This window comes from Typopeltis vanoorti, chromosome 6 (genome assembly GCF_054136105.1).
Source record: "Typopeltis vanoorti isolate ZY-2024b chromosome 6, IOZ_Tvanoo_1.0, whole genome shotgun sequence".
NCBI lineage: Eukaryota > Metazoa > Arthropoda > Arachnida > Uropygi > Thelyphonidae > Typopeltis > Typopeltis vanoorti.
In genome coordinates, this window is record NC_143554.1 from 36375952 (window position 1) to 36399459 (window position 23508).

Consider the following 23508-nt stretch of genomic DNA (forward strand, 5'->3'; position numbering starts at 1 on the left):
GTGCTACTGAAGAGACCGAAACCTCAGATCCAGTTCTACCAGAAAAGCACATGACAATTGCAAAATTAACAGAAGGTCTCAGCTTAATTAAGAAAGGTTTACAGATTTTGGAGGACAGAGTCTAACGAGGAACGAATTGTAGCCACAAGACAAGGAATAAAAAAAATTATTCGCTTGCTATGAAGAAATGTTGCGTGACAGGAAAAAGACATTATGCCATCAGAAGATGGTTTTATGAAACCATCGACATCGAAATAACTTTCTTTTTTTTATATACGAAAAACTACAATTATGTTTATATTTCTTAAAAAATATAGGTGTTTTTGTAAACCTTTGGTCCCAGTTAACTAATATTTTGTATGTTTGTATATATAAATTACATGCTAAATATACCCTGAGTTACGCGAATTCGACTTACGCACTTTTTGTTGGTCCCACCTACTGTGTAACTTTGGGGTATGACTGTATATATATATATATATATATATATAGTCTTCATATTCTTAGATCTGTTCATATTAAGACAACCAGATGACACTTTTCAGTACATAGAAAAGAAATACTATTGGAGAGTACATCATTACTTCATCTTTATTCAAAAGTTAGGTATCATCAAAACTTTCATTGAACTCATATCTTATTTTCACCAAAAGCATTTTTACAAAAAAAAAAATGAACTTGAAAATGTTGATTTTATTGTTTTCTCCAGTTGCTGTAATTCTCAGGATTACAAATAACTGTTGATTTCTTTCTCTATATCCTCAAGAAGACAACCTTGAAATCTCTATCTTATAGGTCATAGGTATACCATAAAAATGAAGCATTCTATTTTCTTTCACCTTAAGGTCAATCTTTTGTTCAGTTTGCAAGAAATTAAAAGCATTTTCCAATCTCTTAAAGAACTCACTTTATCCTCCATCTCATGCAAGTGTCTGTTGAAATTTGTTTTTGTTGATGATGCCAATAAATATGATACATTGTACCCAACTATTATAATGTATTACTGATGTGTCTAACTACTGACCTATTAGTATCTCTGGTGTGGTAGTTAAGATTTTAGAGAAGTTGGTAAGAACTCGCATACAGAAATGGGTAGACAAGCATTCTATACTCTGCAGGGAACAGTTTGGGTTTACTAAAGGAAGGTCATGTTTTAGCAATTTGCACATATTTTATAATGGCTCATATGTTATGGCCGAGTTTGATAAAGGGAATGGATACACTATGATAATGTTGGATTTTTCTAAAGCATTTGATAGGATACCACATGATAGGCTGTTGTGTAAACTGGAGAATATGGGATTGTAATATAATCTATTGACTTGGATCAAGGGATGGTTGACAGACAGATATCAAAAAGTGGTATGCAGTGGGTGTGAATCTGCCAGATTCCTTCTTTGAGGAAAGCTCCTTTCAAGCCCCAGCAAAGACTGTTTCTCCTTTCCCACTATCTCCTACCTCGCTTTTACCACAAGTTGGTGCTTGGTAGGACATATATCTCAGTACTGTCCCGAATGGACAGGGCTATCCGTTCAGCCATGAGATCATGGCTCCGACTGCCATCTGGCACTCCTACTGCATATTTCCATGCAAGCGTGAAGGATGGTGGGCTTGGGATTCCATCACTTAGATGGCTGATCCCACACCTGTGGCTGTCAAGAATCGCGCAGTTAGAACTATCTTCTTCCCCCATCTGCTGAGAGGCTTTCTATAGCCCATTAATACAAGAAGACTTTAGGCAGGCTAAAGGCTGGTCCCATTATCAAGGTACTTTAATCGAGTCAGCACCCGCAGAACACAAGAGATGGGCATCTCTGTTGCACTGTTCTGTAGATGGTGCTCCTTTAAAAGGGTCATATCTGGTGCCTCCCCAGCATGATTGGGTAAGGGATGGCACCAGACTACTCTCTGGGTTCGAGTATATTGATCTTATCAGGACGAGGATCAATGCTCTGCCTACTCAAGCCCGCACAGCTCGATGGGGTAGTGACGACTTCAACTGTAGGGCTGGCTGCCACTACAGTGAGACATTGTCTCATATAGCCCAGTGTTGCTTCCACACCCATGGGGTCTGCGTGAGGAGGCATGATGCTGTGGTCTCCATTCTGAACGACCGCTTTAAGAACAAAGGTTGGGAGACTGTGGTGGAACCACATTATAGAACCTCCATGGGTTTGCGTAAGCCAGACTTAGTGATTAAAAGAGATGGTGACGTTTGGGTAGTTGATACCCAGGTGGTGGAAACAGGGCGCCCACTAGCCTATAGCCATAATAATAAAGTAAATTATTATAAAAATAACCAAGATCTAGTTAGTAAGATACTGGAGGAGCATGGGGCAACTCCGAGGTTTACCAGCACCACCATCTCTTTACATGGCATATGGAGTGCAGATAGTTTAAGGACTTAAAACAGCTTGGGCTTACGCAGAAGGATATAAAAGTTCTTTCATTGAGGGGGCCCTACAGGGCACCAGAGAATGACTACAATGATGACTAGAACAGGCAAAGGGTAAACACTTGTAAAGGCTTAGGCCTATACCAAGTCTGGACGTGATGTAAGGGTAGTACTGCCCATAACCAGTATAAAGATTAATATAAAAAAATAAAAAAATAACCAGTGGTGTACCTCAGGATTCAATCCTTGGGCCATTATTGTTCAATCTATACATTAATGACTCAAGCAGGGTCTATCATCAGATTTGCAATTGTTTGCTGATGATGCAAAGATAGGCAGGACAATCAGGGATGCTACTGATATTCAGCAATTACAAAATGATTTGAATAGACTGGAAATCTGGGCAAAGGAAAATGGCTGTCAGTTTAATGTTAGTAAGTGTAAAGTTATGCACTTTGGCATGATTAGAGTTCCACCGGCATATTATATTAGCTGGGTTATGCTACAAGAAACTGAAGAAGCAAGTGATCTTGGTGTATTTATTGATGGATAATAATTTAAAGTTCAAAGGTCACATAGCAAAAGTTGTAAATACAATTCAGAAGATAATAATTACTATGTTGAAGCAAACCTTGACTTGTAAGGATAAGGAAGTAATTTTGCCTCTTTATGATGCTTTGATAAGACCACACCTGGATTACTGGGTGCAGATTTGGTCTCCCAGGTTCCAAGGGGATAAAGAAGCTGTGGAAAGGGTGCAAAGAAGAGTTACTAAGATTATATCCATATTATGGGATTTAGATTATGAGGACAGATTGCGAGTATGTGGATTGCAGGCTCTGGTTAACAGGAGAAAGAGGGGTGATATGATAGAGGTCTATAAACTTTTGAATGGGTGTTATAGCATTTCAAATGATGAAATTTTTCATTATATGGAAGGCCGGGAGAGAACACTGGAGCATCCATGGAAGTTAAATTTATTTGCAGTCAAGAGAGGGGTAAGAGCTAAGTTTTTCTCCTAGAGAGCACCGAGCGAGTGGAATAATTTGCCCCTAGGGATAGTGAGTGCATCTAGTGTAAATGAATTTGAGGGAAGGTATGATAGCTGGGTTGGGTAATTTACAGCATCCCTCGATGAGTCCTTGACTCCCTGGAGGTCTCAGATAATAATGATAATAATAATTAAAATATATCATAGTTACTGTTGTACACATAACTTTAACAAGTTATATTGAGTTTTGGCTATATCTGATCCTCTGAGCTAAATGTCACATTTTATTTATGTTAGTCTCATTGCAAAACATGTAGCACATTTTCATTATATGGGCAAGTGGTTAAAGAGAAAGAAGGAACCTGTTGGTATGTTTCTTTGAACAGTTGAAGGTTACAGTCTGTGGGACCAACAGTGTGAGGACTTTTATTACAAAGAGCAAAGATATGGAATAAGAAGAGAATGAAAATGTGTTTCTGTACATTTGAGACAGGTAGGTAAATAATTATTATCCTAGTCCCTTTGGAGAACATCATGAAGACATTAGTTATGGGAGATCTTGTTTGAAATTTGAGAGTATAAGATTTGTAAAACCTTTTGTGTTGCTCAGACATCTAACATTCTATTTAAAGAAGAGAAATGGAGTACTCCCATCATTCAAACTGTGGATAGGATTTATTGTTAGCATGAAAAGATTATGTATAAGAGAAAGATCATATTATCGATCAGGGTCTCTCACCTAAGGTTCTGTGAGAGATTGTGATTGAAAAAAATAAAAATCATATATATATATATATATATTATATTAAAATTTATTTAATGACTAAAAACCGAGGTTTTGAGTAAAAAAACTTTATTAATACACGAGTAGTTTCATCTGAGAACAGACTTCATCAAGTGTAAGCAAAAAGGACATAAAAAATATCAGAGAAAATCATACTAATACTGGATTTCTACATAGTAGAACATATAAAACAACAGAGGTTAATATTTAAATGGAAGAAATAACTCTGGCTGTAGCAACATGGCCATGCATGCATGTAAGGTCTTTTGATCTCCAGTATTAAATGGCAGAGCTGTGAGAGTTTGGCAAACTATAGCTCAGGATGCTATTGATATGGATGGGATTAAGAACGATTTCCTTAGATTTTAGAATCCGTCTCTCTAATTCGTCATAAGATCTGTGAACATTTTTGGTTAAATCCCAGCGTATTTGATGTTGTAGGCCTTCTTCATTAGAGTTTGCCAAAAATAATACACAGCTGGACAAGGTATTGGCCTGAGTTCTGTTGGAGGAAATGTCTCTTTTATGCTCTTCTAGATGGGGTTCGATGGATTTTTCCATTTGACCATAGTACAGTTTGCTGCAATTGCAGAGGACTCTGTAGATACCAGGATATTGGAGATTATTATGTGTATCCTTTGGACGGCTTAAGATTGAACGGGGTTTGGTAAAGTAGTGAAAAAAGTCTTAATATTGTATTTCCTTAAAATTTTTGCTAAAATTTGGGATAGAGGGAAATGCAGCCTTTGGAAGTAGTTGTATCTTCATTGTGTTGTGGATGGTGACGGTTAAACAGTATTCTATTTATAGTATTTCTAGAGTATCCATTGTTTTTGAAAGTATTTTGAAGGCGTTTGAGTTTTATTTAAAGTTCTTGTTTGTCTGACAATAGTTGAGATGATGCCGAATTTCCATGGTGGGTAATGCTGTCAGTCAGCGTGAATGTACCTATCAGTATGTGTTGGCTTCCTAAAAATTGGGAATTTAATATGTCCAGCTGACTTGGTTAGTAGAATATCCAAGAAGTAAAGAGAGCCGCCCACTTCTAGCTCATATGTGAATTTAATATTTGGATGAATATCGTTTAAATGATTTTGAAATATTTTGAGGTTATCTTGGCCATGTGGCCGAATCAAGAATACGTCATGTATGTAGCAGACCCATATCTTCGGTTTTAATGGAGAGGAAGAATTTTCTTTTTCTTCGAAGTTTTCAAGTTAGATGTTTGCAAGGACTGGAGATAATGGACTTCCCATTGCTAAACTGGAGTTCTGTTTATAAATAAAGTTTTTGAATTTAAAAAATCCTGATTTGACACAGTGTGATAGTAGTGCAAAGATTTTTTTTTTGAAACCTTGTCCCTTACAGGAGCAAAAACCTCTTCAGTAAGGATATTTGTAAAAAGGAACACAATGTCAAAGCTTGCCATGATATCCAAGTTGGAAAATTTGAAGTCTTTAATCTTGTAAATAAAGTCTGATGAGTTTTTAATGAAGGAAGAAGATTTTCCTGTGAAGCATTTCAGAGAGGATACGAGGTATTTTGATAAGTTGTAGGTAGGTCAATCGATGCCTTCGACTATAGGTCTTAAAGGAATAATTTCCTTATGTATTTTAGGAAGGCCATAAAGATGAGGGATAAGTGGGTGAAGGGAACAGAGAGAAAGGTGTATATGCTTAGGCACTTCAGATTTGTAGCTCTTAGGTTATTTGTGTGGTTGTGGGTCTCCCTAGTGGGATTCCTATCCAGCAGAGAGTAAGTGTCCGAGTTTAATAATTCCAAGATTTTTCTGCAGTAGTCTGATTTATATAGGATTACAGTTGCATTTCCTTTGTTGGCAGAAAGGATAATAATATCTTTATTGTTTTTTAATTGCTTGAGAGCCTGTCATTCACAAGGTAGAATATTGTCTGCAGGAGGTTTGGTGCTGTTGATGGTGAAAATTGATTCCATGCAGAGTAAGTTTGCTTCCTGGGAGGGGAGAAGAGAAGTAGCTTTTTCAATTTTTGTGAGAAATAGTTCTTTAGGAATAGATCTTGGTGATAGAACAAAGTTGAAGCCTCTTGAGAGAATTTTTTCTTCTGCAGGTGAGAGGTTGTGTGAAGATAAGTTTATAACCACTTTATTTTGGATGGTAGGGAGTTCGGCAGGTTTGGTGAGAGTGAATTGTTCTTGTTTAAGGAAATAAGATTTTCTAATGAGTTTTAGCTTGTTGCCATTTTATAATCTAGAGGCAAAAGGTCACTGACTTCCTTTATGTAGTTCCAAGAACCACTATCGAGCGAACTTTGTAAATGATCTTCCAGAGAAGATTTTTTATTAAATAAGAATGCTAAAGTGCATTTAGTAGCGAATATTCTTTCAGAGAGAAGGTTGAGTTTTGCTTTACGTTAGATTCTACGTGCCCGCTTAGTTTTAATGTTCACCTTAAAGGAAATAAACTTAGGAAAAATGGAATGAAACTTACAGCATTTTAAGAAAATTAATCTGTTAATAGAAAGTCCAATCTTCTTGAGGATCCTCTGGTATTCTTTGATATGGCGAGGATATCAATAAAGATTATTGATATCCTCGTCATTAGGGATACAGTTATTATTAAATTGAAGGTTAATATAATATTATATATATATAAACATAAATATATAATAATCTTTATGCAGTGATTCCCTGAGACCTGAAAATTATTTCAAGGGTTTCTCCAGTGTAAAAAGATTGAGAAAGGGTAGTATAGATAGATCCTTAGAGTACTCAGGTATTAGTGAGAAAAAAATGAGAAAAGAAAACCTTCCGTTTCTCTCTGATCACAGAAGAAATATATATATATATAAATAAACATAAAATAATCTTTATGCAGTGATTCTCTAAGACCTGAAAATTATTTCAAGGGTTTCTGCAGTGTAAAAAGATTGAGAAAGGTTGGTATAGATAGATCCTTAGAGTACTTGGGTATTAGTGAGAAAAAATGAGAAAGGAAAACCATCCATTTCTCTCTGATCACAGAAGAAACCAATTGTAAAACAAGAAGATATATTGTAAAATAGTTTAATAAATAGTCTTCTGTGCCAGCCTTACTAAGTGCTCTGGATATATCATGAATGACTACACAAGTTTTGTAACCTTACCATAGCTTGTGTCCAAAAGTGTTTGGTAGCTAGGAGATCTGCTGTGGATTAAGAGCAACATCAGCTGCTAATTCTTGCCTTCAACAACTGTTAAACACAAATTTCTCTACAAAACCTGCTAACAACCTCAATAATTAATATGCTTTCAGTCTCATTATCACTAATGAAATAAATTTCCTGTGAAATACATATAATTCTTTGAAATATTTCAAAAAATAAAACTCATCTTTGCTCTAGTGATACTCCTAACTTTTGTTGGTAACCAACAGAGCACCCTCTCTCGCTGTCAGTGTATTTGGAGGGAGCTGGTTAAGAGTAGGTAGGCCATGGTGTTGGTAACTATTTGTGTTAGATCATGACTCTGGCAAATGACTCAGTTTCTTTATCAACTTGTTCCATGAAGTTAAAGAAGGGGAAACAGTTAATGCTGTGGACATTAAGGTCTCCTAAGAAGGTGATCACACAATTTGAATAATTAGTTGGAAGGAAATCAACTTTTAGAGATAAGCAATCAAAAAGAGGCAGCATGGCTGTCTGAATTAGGAGATGGCAAATGAAAGCTATAAAGTGAAGTAAAGAAATCTTGAGCCTGAGCAATTGAAAAGTGGGGACACCAAGCTTGATACATTCGGCAAGGGATGTCTGATTTGAAGAAGCACATGTTCTTATCTTTTTTTTAAGAATGCATCATACAAGATGTGACTGGGATAGCTGAGGTGGACTGTAGTTGCAGAGGATGTCAATTGTGATTCTCTTAGGTATAGCAGATCAGGTTGGTTGCTTGTAAGTGGTGTATATTATTAATGTTTACACTGAAGCCCCAGATGTTGATAAAATGGATATGGAATTGTTTTTATTGGATGAAATTTGATGTTATTTTGGATTTTTCAGATATATTTTTTATTGTTTTTTGCAAGTTTTGTGGATTTTTCCTGGTTTTTGATTTGTATTTTTTATGGGAGTTTTTTTTACATTTGCACTGATATTGGCATTTGTTCAGTTATATTTCATGGGGAAGTAAACTTAGAGTAAGCGCATTTTAATTGTTTGAATTGTTCATTGGATGCAATGCAGAAGTAAGTAATTTTCAACAGGATAGTCATACTTGATTTTTCAGTAGATAAATATAAAATTGCCTCTTTTGTGACTCCCTCCCATGAAAGGTTGTAACATGTTAGTATCATAGGTGGAATAAAGATTGTATTATTATTTTTTAAAAGTTTTATATATTTATTTTTAAAAATTATTATGCATTTTTTTGCATAGTAAGAACCCCACTCCAGTATCCAAACATGAAGCTTCTTCCTCCTCCAATAAGTGGGGTGCTGGTCTTATGCGGAGTTATGAAATTCATCTCCCACCTAAACAACTTCCATGCCCGTGATGGGATTTGAATGCAGCCTGTTGTTCGGAGAGTGGATATGTAAGCCATTCAGCCATCAGGCCAGCAAATTACTCTTATTTAGTTTTTTTTTTTTTTTTTTTTAAATGAACTGAATTAATAAAAAGTAATGTTTTTCAAATGTAGTAATACTCTCCTCTCCTAATAACTCAATTTTAAAATTTGCACTTGCCGAGGGAGTCACCACTTCTAGTTTCCTGGGAGCGAAAATTAAAAATATGACAAACGTAATTGAAAACCAAAAAAGAAATGTAAAAGAAATGTGGTAGTGCTGGCAGGTACAAATAATTTAGGTGGTGACAAACATAGTATGAGAGAAGTTATGAAAGGTCTGTTGTAAGAAGCGAGAAAGAAATATGAAATAGTAAAAATTGTAGGATTACTACCTAGATACGATAGTACTGAGTTAAGAAGGCGGGTAATGATAGCAAATGATTTCACGCGCAGGCTGTGTAGAAGATATGGATGTGAGTTTTTAGACGTGTGGGGTGTGTTTGATGACAGAAAAGATTTGTATAAGAATGATGGCCTACACTTGAATTCATTTGGCATCAGCAACCTGGAGAAATTACTTCTTGGTGTGTGACTTAATGTAGAGAGTCAGGGAAACTAGATCATCAAGGGAGCAATAGGGAAAATATGTGCGAAATTTCAGCTATGGTATACAAACGTGATAAAGATATAAATGCCTATGAACATGGTTATGTATGTGGCGAAGGAGTGGAAAAATATGCTTTGGGTTCGGACCTTTTAAGTATGTCTGGGGAGGGAAAAGAGAAAATTCTAGAACAAGACCAAATAGATTGCATATCTGATTATAAGAATAGGCTAGGTCATAATTTATTATGACTATACACAAATGCCAGGAGCATTAGAAACAAAGGGGGTTAAGTTTGTTGCTTTATTGAATATGATGTGGTCTAAGATTGTTGGCATTAGTGAAACCTGGCTATGAGAATCAGATATGGTAAGTGGGATCGAGTGTAACGGATATGCTATTTTTAGGAATGACAGAAGAGATAGGAGAAGAGAAGGAGTGCTACTAATGATATCAGATGACTTAAGTCCAGTTAGGGTAGAAATACAAGAAAACAATGTTGATGGTAACAATGTCCCATGTAGCGATGAGTTTGAGTCTATCTGGTGTGAAGTTGAGGTTAACAGAATGAAATACATGGTGGAGTGTTGCTACAGACCTGGCAGCTCAGTTGTAGGGGACGAAGAAATGCATCGTCAATTTAGCCTTATGGGTACCAAGCGAATGCTCATTATGGATGACTTTAATTTTCCAAACATTGATTTGGTAGAAGAGAAATCTCATGATCAGAAAGAACAGGAATTTATTGAATTGTTGCAAGATAACTTTCTCAAGCAGCATGTGAAAGAAGGAACTCAAGGTCAAAGAGTGTTCTCTTTCAAGAATATGGCTATTTTACCACCAGTTGGTGACAGTGATCATGCTGTTCTTTCTTGGGAAGTATCTACTTGTATTGAAGCTCTGATTAAATCAGGCTACATGCTGAATTACAAAGCTGGAAATTTTGATCAACTTAGAAGAATACTATCTTTGGTCCCATGATATAAGTTACTGAATTAAAAAAATGTCAGCAATGCATGGGAATCTTTGAAAAAGTGCTTGAATGAGGTGGTATCTGAATGTATCCCTAGTGTTCGAAGAATAAATATGTTGGGAGTGAAATGGATGTGCAGCCTTATTAAGCTAGAAATCCACAAGAAGAAGATGATGTGGAAAGAATATCGTGAGAAAAAAGATTTAGAGGAGTTATGAAATATATATAAAGCTCAGGCCAGAAAAGTATCGAGTATTGTGAGAAAAGCTAAAACAGAGTATGAAAAGAAATTGGCCATGCAAGCTAAAGGCAATCCAAAAGAATTTTATCGTTATGCAGTATGCAAAAGAAAGAATGAATGTTGAAGAATAACTTTATTGAATGCAGATGGTACACGAGTGTCGGAAGCTAAGGAGATGGTTCAGTTAATGAGTGCTCACTTTGCTAAGATATATCAACCAGGTGTATGTAGCATGGTGCTACTGCTACATTGAATGAAGAGTTAGAGGTTCATGAAAATGAGGTTGAAGCACTCTTGCATAACCTGGATAAGAATTTCTCAATAGGGACAGATGGAATATCTGCCCGTTTGTTAAAGGAATATTCAACTGAATTGGCTATGCCTTTCACACATTTATATAACTTGAGTCTCAGCTCAGGAATGGAAGGAATGTATGATGGTTCCATTGCACAAGGGTGGTGCAAAAACTGATGTGTCTAACTACTGACCTATTAGGATCTCTGGTGTTGGTAGTGAAGATTTTAGCGAAGTTGGTAAGAACTCGCATACAGAAATGGGTAGACAAGCATTCTATACTCTGCAGGGAACAACATGGGTTTACTAAAGGAAGGTCATCTTTTAGCAGTATGCTCATATTTTATAAAAATGTTATGTCTAAGTTAGATAAAGGGAATGGATACACTATGATAATGTTGGATTTTTTCTAAGGCATTTGATAGGATACCACACGATAGGCTGTTGTGTAAAATGGAGAATGTGGGATTGGAACATAATCTATTGACTTGGATCAGGGGATGGTTGACAGACAGATATCAAAAAGTGGTATACATTGGTGTGAATCTGCCAGATTTAACGTAACCATTGGTGTACCTCGGGGTTCAGTCCTTGGGCCATTATTCTCCAGTCTATACATTAATGACATCAAGCAGGGTCTATCATCCAATTTGCAATTGTTTGCTGATGATGCAAAGATAGGCAGGGCAATCAGGGATGCTACTGATATTCAGCAATTACAAAATGATTTGAATAGACTGGAAATCTTGGCAAACGAAAATGGCTATCAGTTTAATGTTAGTAAGTGTAAAGTTATGCACTTTGGCGTGATTAGAGTTCCAGCGGCATATTATATTAGCTGGGTTATGCTACAAGAAACTGAAGAGGCAAGTGATCTTGGTGTATTTACTGATGAATAAGAATTTAAAGTTCAAAGGTCACATAGCGAAAGTTGCAAATACAATACAGATTGCTATGTTGAAGCATACCTTGACATGTAAGGATAAGGAAGTAATTTTGCCTCTTTATAAGGCTTTGATAAGACCACACTTGGATTACTGTGTGCAGATTTGGTCTCCCGGGTTCCAAAGGATAAAGAAGCTGTGGAAAGAGTGCAAAGAAGAGTTACAAAGATTATATCCAGATTATGGGATTTAGATTATGAGAACAGATTGTGAGTATGTGGATTACAGACTCTGGTTAACAGGAGAAAGAGGGGTGATATGATAGAGGTCTATAAACTTTTGAATGGGTATTATAGCATTTCAACTGATGAAATTTTTCGTTATATGGAAGGTGGGGAGAGAACACCGGGGCATCCATGGAAGTTAAATTTATTTGCAGTCAAGAAAGGGTTAAGAGCTAGGTTTTTCTCCCAGAGAGCAGTGAGTGAGTGGAATAATTTGTGAGTAATAAGTAGTGAGTGCATCTAGTGTGAATGAATTCAAGGGTAGGTATGATAGCTGGGTTTGATAATTTACAGAATCCCTCGATGATTCCTTGACTCCCTGGAGGTCTCAGATAATAATAATAATAATCTTTGATATCCATCACTCACTTTACTTTCTATTTTAGCTGAAGAAGTTGCTGAAGCTACCAGCTCTGATGATGAAGATGAGGATGAAGTAAAAGTTTTTTTCTTATTTTTAAATTATATTGTTCAAAAAAGCATTGTTTTTCATTATATCTTATCAAGTAAGAACTACATTAATTATTCATCTTTCACCTGATTTACTGTAAATATGATTATCTGGTACTAGTATTGGGTGATTAGTCTGAATTACAGAAATTATATGAATATGACTACTGCAATGCATGTGTATATAAGCCTTGTTCTGTGAAGTTAAAGAGAGCCAGTTTATGCTATAGACATTAAGGTCACCTAAGAAGGTGATCGCACAATTTGGGTAATTAGTTTGTATGAAATCAACTTTTAGAGATAAGTAGTCATAAATTAAGTAGAAATGAAATGTGGTTCATCAAAATTTGTTTTTGCATCTCTTGTTATATATGTTCCTTTTTTGTTATTGATAAAGGGTGTCCCTTTGAATTAAAAATAAAATAATAATAAACAACATTCATTCTTATATAATAACATCGTCATCTCTGAAATTTTGGAATTTTTTTTTTTTTTACTTAAGTCCTATATATGATCTGTTTATTTCTGGGCATGGTTTTTATTTTTTTTTCACATTTTTTAAAAAAATTGTTTTGACATTGAAAATAGTTTGATGTAAACCAAACTTGAAATGACTTCATATATTTTGATAATGATTTCAAATACTCCTGGCCTGATAACATCACTTTTATTGAACCCTCATCTCTACTCAAGACATTGCTTTTCATTTGTCCAGTTGCCTGCTCTGTACAGATCTCGGGTCTGCCCAGCCTTGCAGTACTGCTATCATATTTGGGGTTGTGCACCTGGCAATTCTTGATGCTGTGTCTCTCTGTCATACATACAGACAAACTCATCAGCGACTGTCTCATAGAAGTGGCTGATGAGTTTGATGAAAAACCCCCAGTTTATCTGAATGAAAACTTCATTCAGATAAACTGGGGATTTTCCTCCCTGAAGTGGGCAAACCAGCTCCGTGAACACATGCAGCTACAGACATAGGACACACCGGGAGACATAGGGCTAGCTACCTTATCCTCGGGACGGGTACGGCTTAGGAGGGCTAAAGATAGCTTCATAACAGGCCACTAGGCCTAATACCTGAAGGGAAGAAGAAGAAGTAACCCATATATTGGATATACCAACTTACAATATCATGAGTTCACATCATTAAATATTAATGCCACATGTGAATGTAAAATGTATAACTATATATATATATATATATATATATATAGTTATAGTTATATATATATATATATAGTTATAGTTATATATATATATATAGTTATAGTTATATATAAGAAAAATTACAATTAATTTTGTGCTTTTCTCATTTTGTACATTTACAACAAAAACTGGTAATTAGAAAATGAAAATTCATTACATTTATTCAATTAAATAAAAATAGTGTAAAATATCTGTATATATGTGTTGATGGTCTACAGTATTATTCAGTTTGTTTATGCAATATTTGAATGTAAGAAAGAAAATCACAATTTAATTTTATTGTATAATTTTATGAACATACATGAGAAATCCTATGTAATTAAATCACAATGAATAAATCATAATGTATATCCATTTTTAATTAACTTTTTAACATTATGATAAAATCACTTTAACATGGTCAATTTTTTATTTTCACATTGAATATCTGCATTTTTTTTAATGTGGAAAAATATGGTGCAGACATTATTTCATTATGGAGAACCACAGAAGTTCATAAATAATAAATGAACATTGACATCAGTGGGCTACTGTGGCTATTGTTAATTCAAACTGTCTTCACTTCTCTAATTCCACTGATCAAGCTAGTAAAAATGCTGAGGTATGTACCATTAGTAATAACCTAACACAAATAGTCCAGCTACCCACCAGAGTGGCAGATAATTCTTACCATACAGCTAACACCCTTGACCTTTTCTTAACCAAATACACTGTAGATGTCTGTTCTAGAAACTTGTAAACTCAGACCACTACCAAGTCAAAGTTCCCTTGACTGTAGACCACTCTTACCCGGCTATTGTAAACCTTCCTTTGCCATTACAAAGGTACTGAATAGGATGATCTCATTGTTATTCGAGTGGTTTGAGATCAGAACATTTCACACTGCCTACACTGTAGGCCAAATGCAGAAACCTCCCTAAGAATGTTTGGTGCTATCCTAGAAGAAGGCAAGCATTAATTGATGACCCCTCTCTCACAGATTCACTCCAGTCACTCTTCCATAAATCTTTTCTTTCTGCCTTATTTATACTGTCTGTGGAAATACCTGCATTTCCATGGACAGCGTTCTGTTGAATTGGCCACCATCATTCATCTGCTTTCTTCCAAAACTATGAACAGCTGGTGGTGGTGAATATCCATTTACTGTCTAGCTTTGAACAAACAAACAAACTTCTCTTCCAACTTCTTTTTTATTCCATATACCTCTATTCTTTGGAATAACTTTGCAAAACTTTGTCTTTCCCCAAAGAATACAATCAACAGGTTTTCAAGAAACACGTCAACAAGCTTCTTCTTCTTCTTTTTTTTTTTTCTTATTCTGTTGTCCACTCACATATCACTGATGTACTATAGGTTTTGCACCATGAATCTGAAAAACAAATTCCAGTATCACCACACATAATTTTTCATTAATACAGCTAGTATTTCACACTCTATGGCATGTTTCTTAAGGAATAGATATTGGCAGTTACTAAAGCATGTTCAATACAAGAGCAAACCACATCTTATATGCTAAAAAAAAATAGGCGAATCATTGTGCATCCTAAATTATATATGAGTTTTTTCATAGCTGTGGTGGTATACACATCATCAGAACAATACATGGTCTATATTTTTAAGTTGTAAGTCAGCAGTTAGAACTGATGGAAATACAGGAAGATGATTTGATGTAAAATCAGGTGTAAGACAAGAATGCATTAGAAAGTGGCATTAAACTTGATATTATAATTGAAGATATCAAACTTAATTCTTTGCTTTATGTGCAAATGATATACTTTTAGACACATCCAGTGCAAGACTCCAGGATTCTGTAGCAAATTTGTCATGAAAATCAGCAATAAAAAAAGACCAAAACTGTGAAAATAGTTAGGAATATAAAACCAAGATTAGCATGGCATAACGTACATAGAACAGCATTGGACTTTTGAAGCTGTTGGCATATGAAAGAGCTTACTTTGGACAGAGAACTGTGAAGGCTCTTTACATGGGACTCAGCCCGTCTTTAGGATGGAAAAGGAGACAGTGATGGAATAAGAAAGAAATTAGTCAAAAGTAAAGGATACAATTAAAACCAGTTTTAACTTCTGGATCTGAGCATTACATTAGAAATAATGTACTTAATCATAGATTAGAGACCACAGATATGAGAGTTCTGAGGAAAAATTGGGAATCCTGAACAGATGGCATCAATGATAGAATCATGTTAAAAACGAAGACAGAAAGGAACTTGACATTGGTAGCATTCAAGAATATGTCAGCAGGGCTAATCTAAGATGTTGAAAATTTATTTATCACTAAGTTAGACTATAATAGATTTAGTTTAATCCTTTATGGGATTAAACTAAATCTATTATAGGGCTAATCTAAGGTGGTATGGTCACTTAAATTATTATTATTATTATTATTATTCAGGCCTCCATGGAGTCAAAAGACTCATCGTGGGAGGTCCTTTCTAAGAAACACAAAGTCTATCAAGACTCATCGAGGAGAGGTCCCCACCCTGAGAAACACAAAGTCTATCATACCACTCCTTAAACTCACTGATCATTCTCGCTCTCACCACTCCATCAGGCAATGCATTCCATGGTTCAACCACCCTCCATGCAAAGAAACCACTCCTCACCCTCTTGCTCACAGTTTCCTTTTGTAACTTCCAGGGATGGCCTCTTGTCATCATTCCTTCCTGCTGTTCAAACAAGTGAAAGAACTCTGCAGTGTCAACCCTGTAACCAACTCTCAACAGTTTAAAAGTCTCGATCATATCACCTCTTCTTCTTCTATCCACCAAACTCTGCGGTCCACATTCCCTCAGCCGATCCTCATAAATATCATTGTAGAGTCCTGAAACCATTTTTGTTATCTGCCATTGTACCCTTTCCACAGTTAATTTATCCCCTTCAAATCCTGGAGACCAAATCTGAGAACAATAGTCCCGAGTGTGGTCTGATCAGGGTCTTATACAACGGAATGATAACTGTTTTATCTCTGCAGTCAGCATCCTTCTCATTATTGCAGCAATCCTCTGTGTTACCTTCACCACCTTTGCAATATATCCCCTAAATTTCAGGTTTCTATCAATCATCAACCCCAGACCTCTTGTCTCCCCTACTTCCTCCAGTATAACTTCTCCCATTGAGTATGCAGTGTCCCATTGATGTTTCCCAAACCTCAAGACCTTACATTTTGCTGCATTAAACCGATTACATGTGCAATAAATACGGCATACTCCAGGGTTGGCCAGCAGAGGGAGTGGGTCTTTGGATGAGTGGGAAATTTGAAAGTTTAGCAAACCAGGTGTTTGATGCAAAGGTGATAAGAAAAAGACCTAGGAAAAAGATGAAGAGTGAGGTCTAAGTGGATTGATTCACCCAGAAGTGCCTTAATAAACTGAAATGTTAGATACGACAGTATTTGGTGTGCTGACAAGTAATAGACTAATTTGGAGGAAAAGTGTTAAATAGGAGATTAATAATGATGGAAACTTAAACATGTAGTGCTGTCATAATAGACTGTTCACTCCTTGAGAGTACAGATCAGGAAATTGGTGATGATGATGAATGATATTTATAACCTAGATTAGTAGAGAGGAGTAACATAAACAAGTACCATATCAAAATAATTGATATTACTGTAATATCAGTTATAAAGAGATGAGTTGGTTCTCAATAACTACAAGATCAGGCAATGCTTAATTATCGGAGAAAGAAAGGAGTAGCTATGTTATTCAAAACTATACATGAAGGTAATTCTCTTGGCAGACAATATCAAGTTCAGTGATGTGGGTAAACATTAAAATGAAAAATTGGGCAATGAGATTTATTTGCCTTATCATCCCACTTAAGGTTCTACTCAAGAAGAAGTAGTGAAGGAATTTTTCAAGTCATTAGAGAAGGCGGATAACATAAAGAAAAAGAGAAAGATGGCTGTTGTTGCTGATCTAAAGAGCATAATAAAAAATGAATATCAAACATATAGATTCTCTTCAGGACATAAACTAGCCATTACTAACACCATGTTTAAACATAATGTTTGGCACAAATTTATATGGAGAGAAGACATAAGAAATAAGAAAAGTCTTATTGACTATGTTATTGTTGATATTGATATTTTCAGACTGGTTTCAGGATATAAGCGTATACTCAGGATTTGAAATAGGAAGTGAACAACATTTTTTAACAGCATAAACATGAATATCATGTTGAAAAGAAAATTGTGTAAGAAAGTTTTAGAAAGAATCAAAGTTGAATAGTTTTTAGAGGTGAACTTCAGGCTCAGATATGTAAATGTTATTCAAGAAAAAAATTAAAAAGTTTGAAAACAATAACCAAACCTTGGAGACTCACTGGAAGACTTTAAAGACAATGTTGATTGATTCAGCCAGAGAGGTCTGTGTGAAGTTGCTTGCAAGAATAGAAAAATCAGAACTCCATGTTGGACTCGGGAAGTTAGAGGCTGTCATGAAAAAGAAAAATGCCTATCAAAAGTTTCTACCAAATAAGTTAGTGTTGCAAAGGGGGGGAGGGGTTGTGGCCTTCTATTATTACAGTCGCATATATCAATTCTATCGTCGCGTATGTCTCTATGTTGAATAGACTTGCGTTATTCTTATGCGTTCCACATTAATAATAATAAACTAAGCCTCATATCGCGTTTCTTCTATGATTTTCTTACTTAACTTAATCTTTAGGGCCACCAGAAGATTATCCATTCCCTGAATCCTATATGTTATCCTTATTACTCAAAGAAATTTATTTTTTACTGCGCCAGCTTGAGCCTTAAAGTTAGGGTTAGACACTACCTTTAGGTTAACTGTAGAATCTCAGGCGTTTCTAGCAATATAATTAATTTCCTAGAAACTTGGAATCTCTGGTATAATCTTATTCTTGTTTGCAGTCATGCCCTTACTTTCACTTGGGGTATTCCCGCACATTCACACATACTCAGGTTCGATTTTTATGAAGGGTCAGAGTCAGTCAACACGATCAGATACACATAAATTTAAAGAATCAAACATTTATTGAATCCAATTGATGATACTACACAAATTAAACTGATTATCAAATTCTAGAGTTAAATTATTACCTATCATTCACTCTCTCAGTCATTAATCAATTTCAATATTCTACCTCAAAGTATCAGCAATTCAATGTCTCAATATCTTAATACATAATACACTTGTGATTACAGTTCAATTTTAACACTAGGTTTAGAGTATAAGCAAAATTTCAATATCTCAATGACTCAGAACATGTTACACTTAAAGTTTACAATTTACTTTATACATTAATTTCAGATTATCAGTAAAGCTCAATACTTCATTAACTCAGTATACGTTACGCTTAAAATTACAATTCATTTTTCTTGTTAAAGCACTTTAACACACTCGTCGAATTCTCTCAGAACAATCATAACAAAATCTTTATCGGGTTGAAAGTTCCAAAAGTTCGTCTCAAGAAAACATAGTCATTTATATTCAAATCTAAACTTTTCACTCTTTCCTGTAATACAATCTTAAATTCCAATCTTTTAAATGTAAGTCAATCTCAAAAGGGCTAGAATAAGTGAGAGTACTTATCTAGTTCTTTGTCTTCGGTTTTCTTGCCGTCCTTCGTCCTTTGTTTTCGAATCTGGATTTCTCGATATCAATGCCACGTGGTTTACATGCACTCGTTGGGCTGGACGTTATTCTTCTGCCTAGATTTTACATAGTTGGACTTACTATGGCCTGCGATTTTATCTTGCCAACTCTACTACGGTGACATACTGAACTCTGTCGAAAGTCAGCCCTCAAATATGAGAGCTGAGCCGTGAAGATTTCTAGAAGCACATGGAGAGAAAATTCAGGAACAAGAAAAAACTGGGGGATTTCTTTCCGTGTTACGGGTTATATACCATCTCCAAGAGCGCCACCTTTTCGCATTTGAAATTTTCCATCGCTTCACCCATTGGTCTCCGTTCGGGTGACTACACCGATTTACATACGGGACTTCTTGGTTCGGGGAACGTATGAGTCAGCGTACTTTCTAAGATATAGTGCCCTCGGGTATTTCTCCAATCTTGCTGCATTTAGGGTGATCTTTGCCCTATATCGTAGAACAGTTCGCATTCTTTCTTTCCATTATTTTGTTAATAATTCCCCTCTTATTCTGCCCTTTTTTTCTGACCTATATTTATTCTAGACACTCAGGTATAAGTTTCAAAATTCACAAATTCACATAATTATTATGCAGAAAGTAATTGCAAACAAAAAACACATTTTTTCTGCTAAAGGATAAGTATACAAATTTTGATTTTATGTAAATTGTTAGATTCTGGAATGGTGATGTCAGGTAAACTCTGTAGTCGCCGATTTCAGATCTAACATTAGCATGTGCTCTGAATAAATGCAGAGAAAAATATAAGAAAGTGAAACAGTGTGTAAAAGTTGCTAAACAAAAGTCATGAAATACTTTGGTAAGAATATAAAAGATAAGGAAGTTGGCAAAATATTTTGGAGATTGAAAAAGCTTCGAAGTGGAAGCAAGATTACTCTAAAAGCAATCAGAGATAATCATCGCAACATGAAAAGTGAATACAGAGATATTCTATATGTCTGGAGTAATTACTTTGAAAGACTGCTAAATGAAAGATGTGCCAGAAGAATGGCATCATATATTCAAGAAGAATGTAATCAAGAGTATATATATAAATATTTGCACTAGAAAAAGCTATCAAAAACTTGAAATATGCAAAAGTAGCTGGAGTAAATAGTATTCAGCTATAAATGGCCAAATACCCAGGTATAAAAGTTTTACATGGCTGCACTGTAAAACTATAGAAATATAGAAGGACTATGTAAAAATATAGAAGGACTGGTCAGAATGTCAAATTCCAGATGATTGGAGGAGACCTGCTATAGTACCCATCTATAAAAACAGAAGTAAACCTGAAAATATGAGGATTGCAGAGGAATCATGTCCAGACAGTTCATTGTGGAAAATTAAATGCTGACAATTCATCGCAAGGAAAATTTATTGCTAGGAAAATTCATCACGGAAGAAAATTCATCATGGAGACTATTCATTGCTGGAAATTTAACACGTTCGCTGCCAACTACGAGTATACTCGTATGTCAATTTACCGACCTCCTATGCCAAACACGAGTTAACCCTTAGTACAGTTACCTTAATTTGGACCCTTGGATTCTGAATAAAGCAAAGAGAACGTCTGGGGGCTTGGTAGAAGGGAAATAATTTCAACTAAAATATAGTATATTATATATGTGCCTCAGAAGCCAACTACGAATATACTTGTATGTCAATTACCAACCTCCTATGCCAAGCGCAAGCTAATCCGTAGTATAACACTTAATTTGTAAAACAATTTAAAACTGATAAAATCAATAAAAATAATAAAATGAAATCAATAAAATAAAAACCAATTTATTCAAATTACGAATGATATACTTTAAAACAATTTTCCACACACAGCGGTGGTTTTTCCTGGCAAACAGGACAGTAATAACGTGTTTCGTGTACATACTCGGCATGGCTTTGTCGGCGAATATTTTTTTCTGTAGGTGGTGAAATTTCCAAGTAATGAAGATCCCGAATTCTGCTGATATTCTATGCTGTAAACTCATCCATTCCAACAAAAACTGAGATAAATTGATCTCTAAATTTTAACGCAGTCATTGCATTTCCAGTAATTATGTTATAAAATTTATGCGCATTTTGAATGTATATATCAAAAATGTGTATTGCCAATTTCTTTGGCCATCTAATTGTCTTTCGTAAGGTGGGATAGTAAGAAAGCATTTGATCAGGAAGATCGATGCCTGACATACCGAAATTATAGTCCCTAACGATATTTGGTTTTAATTGAATTTTACCATTCTGATTTTTTGCTTCAACCATTTCAAATTTGTGCACATTTGAAATGGAAAGAACTTCCCTCTTATCCTTCCATTTGCGATGATGAATTCATTAAATTCATCATCGCTCATATTAGTGTAAGCTTCTAATTCTTTATCAGTAAGTTTTGTTTTACTGGTCATGGCGAAGCTGAAGGTTTTTAGAGACTAGACGCAATAAACACATTCGTCAGCGCATATAATATATGGGTGGGGGTGATATGAGATTATCATAGTTGGTATGTGAAACAAAATTCTGTCTGATAAGCTGGCTACAAGATTACTCGTAGTAACCTTGAAGACGCGAAAGCATTTGGCATGCGAGAACAAACTATGCCCGAGGAACATGGCAGCGAACGTGTTAATCATGGGGAAAATTAATCGCACGAAAATTTATCTCGGATATATGTGAAAAAAAAAAATTCCCATATATAAGAAATTTTTTAAAAATATTTCTCAAAAAAATATTTTTTTTTAATTTTACTCTGATATTGCTTTTGTATGATGACACTGTTTTTTAAACATTAATTTCCTGTGATTTATATTTATCAGGAAGTAATATAAATGAGAAAATATGCAAAATTTGCTCATTTGTAATAATCACAATTTAATTACAGTGTCGGAATCTTAAAAGTGATCTGGTACAATTACTTCAGGAAAAATAACAAATTCAAATAAAAAGAAAGTGCACACATGTTACCTAGTGGTATTTGTGTGAGTGATAGTTTGAGGGGGGGGGGGGTGACCAATCTGAGACGAAATACAATTTTAATTCTATTATGAAAATTTTAGAAATAAAATTTCATTTTGATGCATGCACCTATACATGTTTCAAATGATAAACTGTAGGGAAAGTATCATTACTTCAAAATTGCCCCATAATATCAAAATTAGCAGAAAATATGTACATAACAGCCATTCATTTCAATATGTAATGAGCGATTCCAGGAAACCAGGAAAGTTGAAGTGCAAAGAACTAAAGATTGCATTATAAATATTATACATTATGTGATATGATTCAAGATTTACGTATGATTATCTGTAAGGTAATATCATAAAAGAGTGAATCTTCATGCAATCTGTGAACTAATTTTCTAACTAAGATTATGAATAAAAAATAAAGAAAACAATTTGTAACAGATGGAGGCCATATTTATTTTAAGATTCAGATTTTTATGAATTTATAAAATAATTGCTTGATAAAAATAATTATCTTGAATCAAGTTCTGGGAGAATAAAATGTATTGGCGACTAAGATAATTAGCAGAAAGAAAAAAAAAACGATAGTGGCATTGTTCTCCAGAGTGATACAGTTTTAAGTGAAGAAATATGAAAGGATCTCTTATTTGCTCTGGCATTAAAAACTATAATTATACGATAAAACAGTTAGCAAAAATAAATGCAACTTTTAGGTGATATAATTTAGATTCCAGTTACTGAGCAAACGGCAAGCATCTGCATTTCTGGCAATAGGTAACTGAACGTAGCTATGTATGCGAGGTAATCTGGTTAAGTCTTCTAGTTAGCGTGAAGGATTATCACAGCTTCTAATGGATATGACAGTCAAGTTCACTTGATATCCATGCTTTTTCAACAGGTGGTCTGACTCATATCCAGGATTTGCTGGATGTATATATACATCCTAGTGAGTTGGGAGGTTAACCCTGTGGAGGTCACGGTGGAAACAATTGCAGCTTAGGTCGTGTGTATCCAGAGATACATTCATTACTAGTATGCACTGAATACTACAAATATAATACATGATGGTTTATTTATTTTCAGTTACAATCTAGAAATTATTGAAAAAAAGAAACGCATAAAAAAAAACAACTAAACCAATACTATACTAACGTTGGAGTTGGCGATATCTCTCAGATACAGTTTACTATCAGATATCGCTTTCACTTCCGCATTTGACTCTGTCATTCTCATCATCGGACTGGAGTAACATTCGCTGAATCTCTTCAACATCTGATGGATTATCCTGTCG

General features: G+C 35.1%; 1 protein-coding gene across 5 annotated transcripts in view; it reads left to right on the forward strand.

Annotated features, from left to right (window-relative positions):
* The window catches only part of LOC150105383 (lisH domain-containing protein ARMC9-like), a 694238-nt gene that overhangs the window by 446511 nt on the left and 224219 nt on the right, over positions 1-23508 (forward strand). For all 5 annotated transcript variants that reach the window (XM_090394755.1, XM_090394754.1, XM_090394756.1 and 2 more), the window contains exon 19: positions 12355-12404. In XM_090394755.1, the coding sequence (XP_090250881.1) occupies positions 12355-12404 (50 nt within the window). The remainder of the gene's footprint in view (positions 1-12354; positions 12405-23508) is intronic.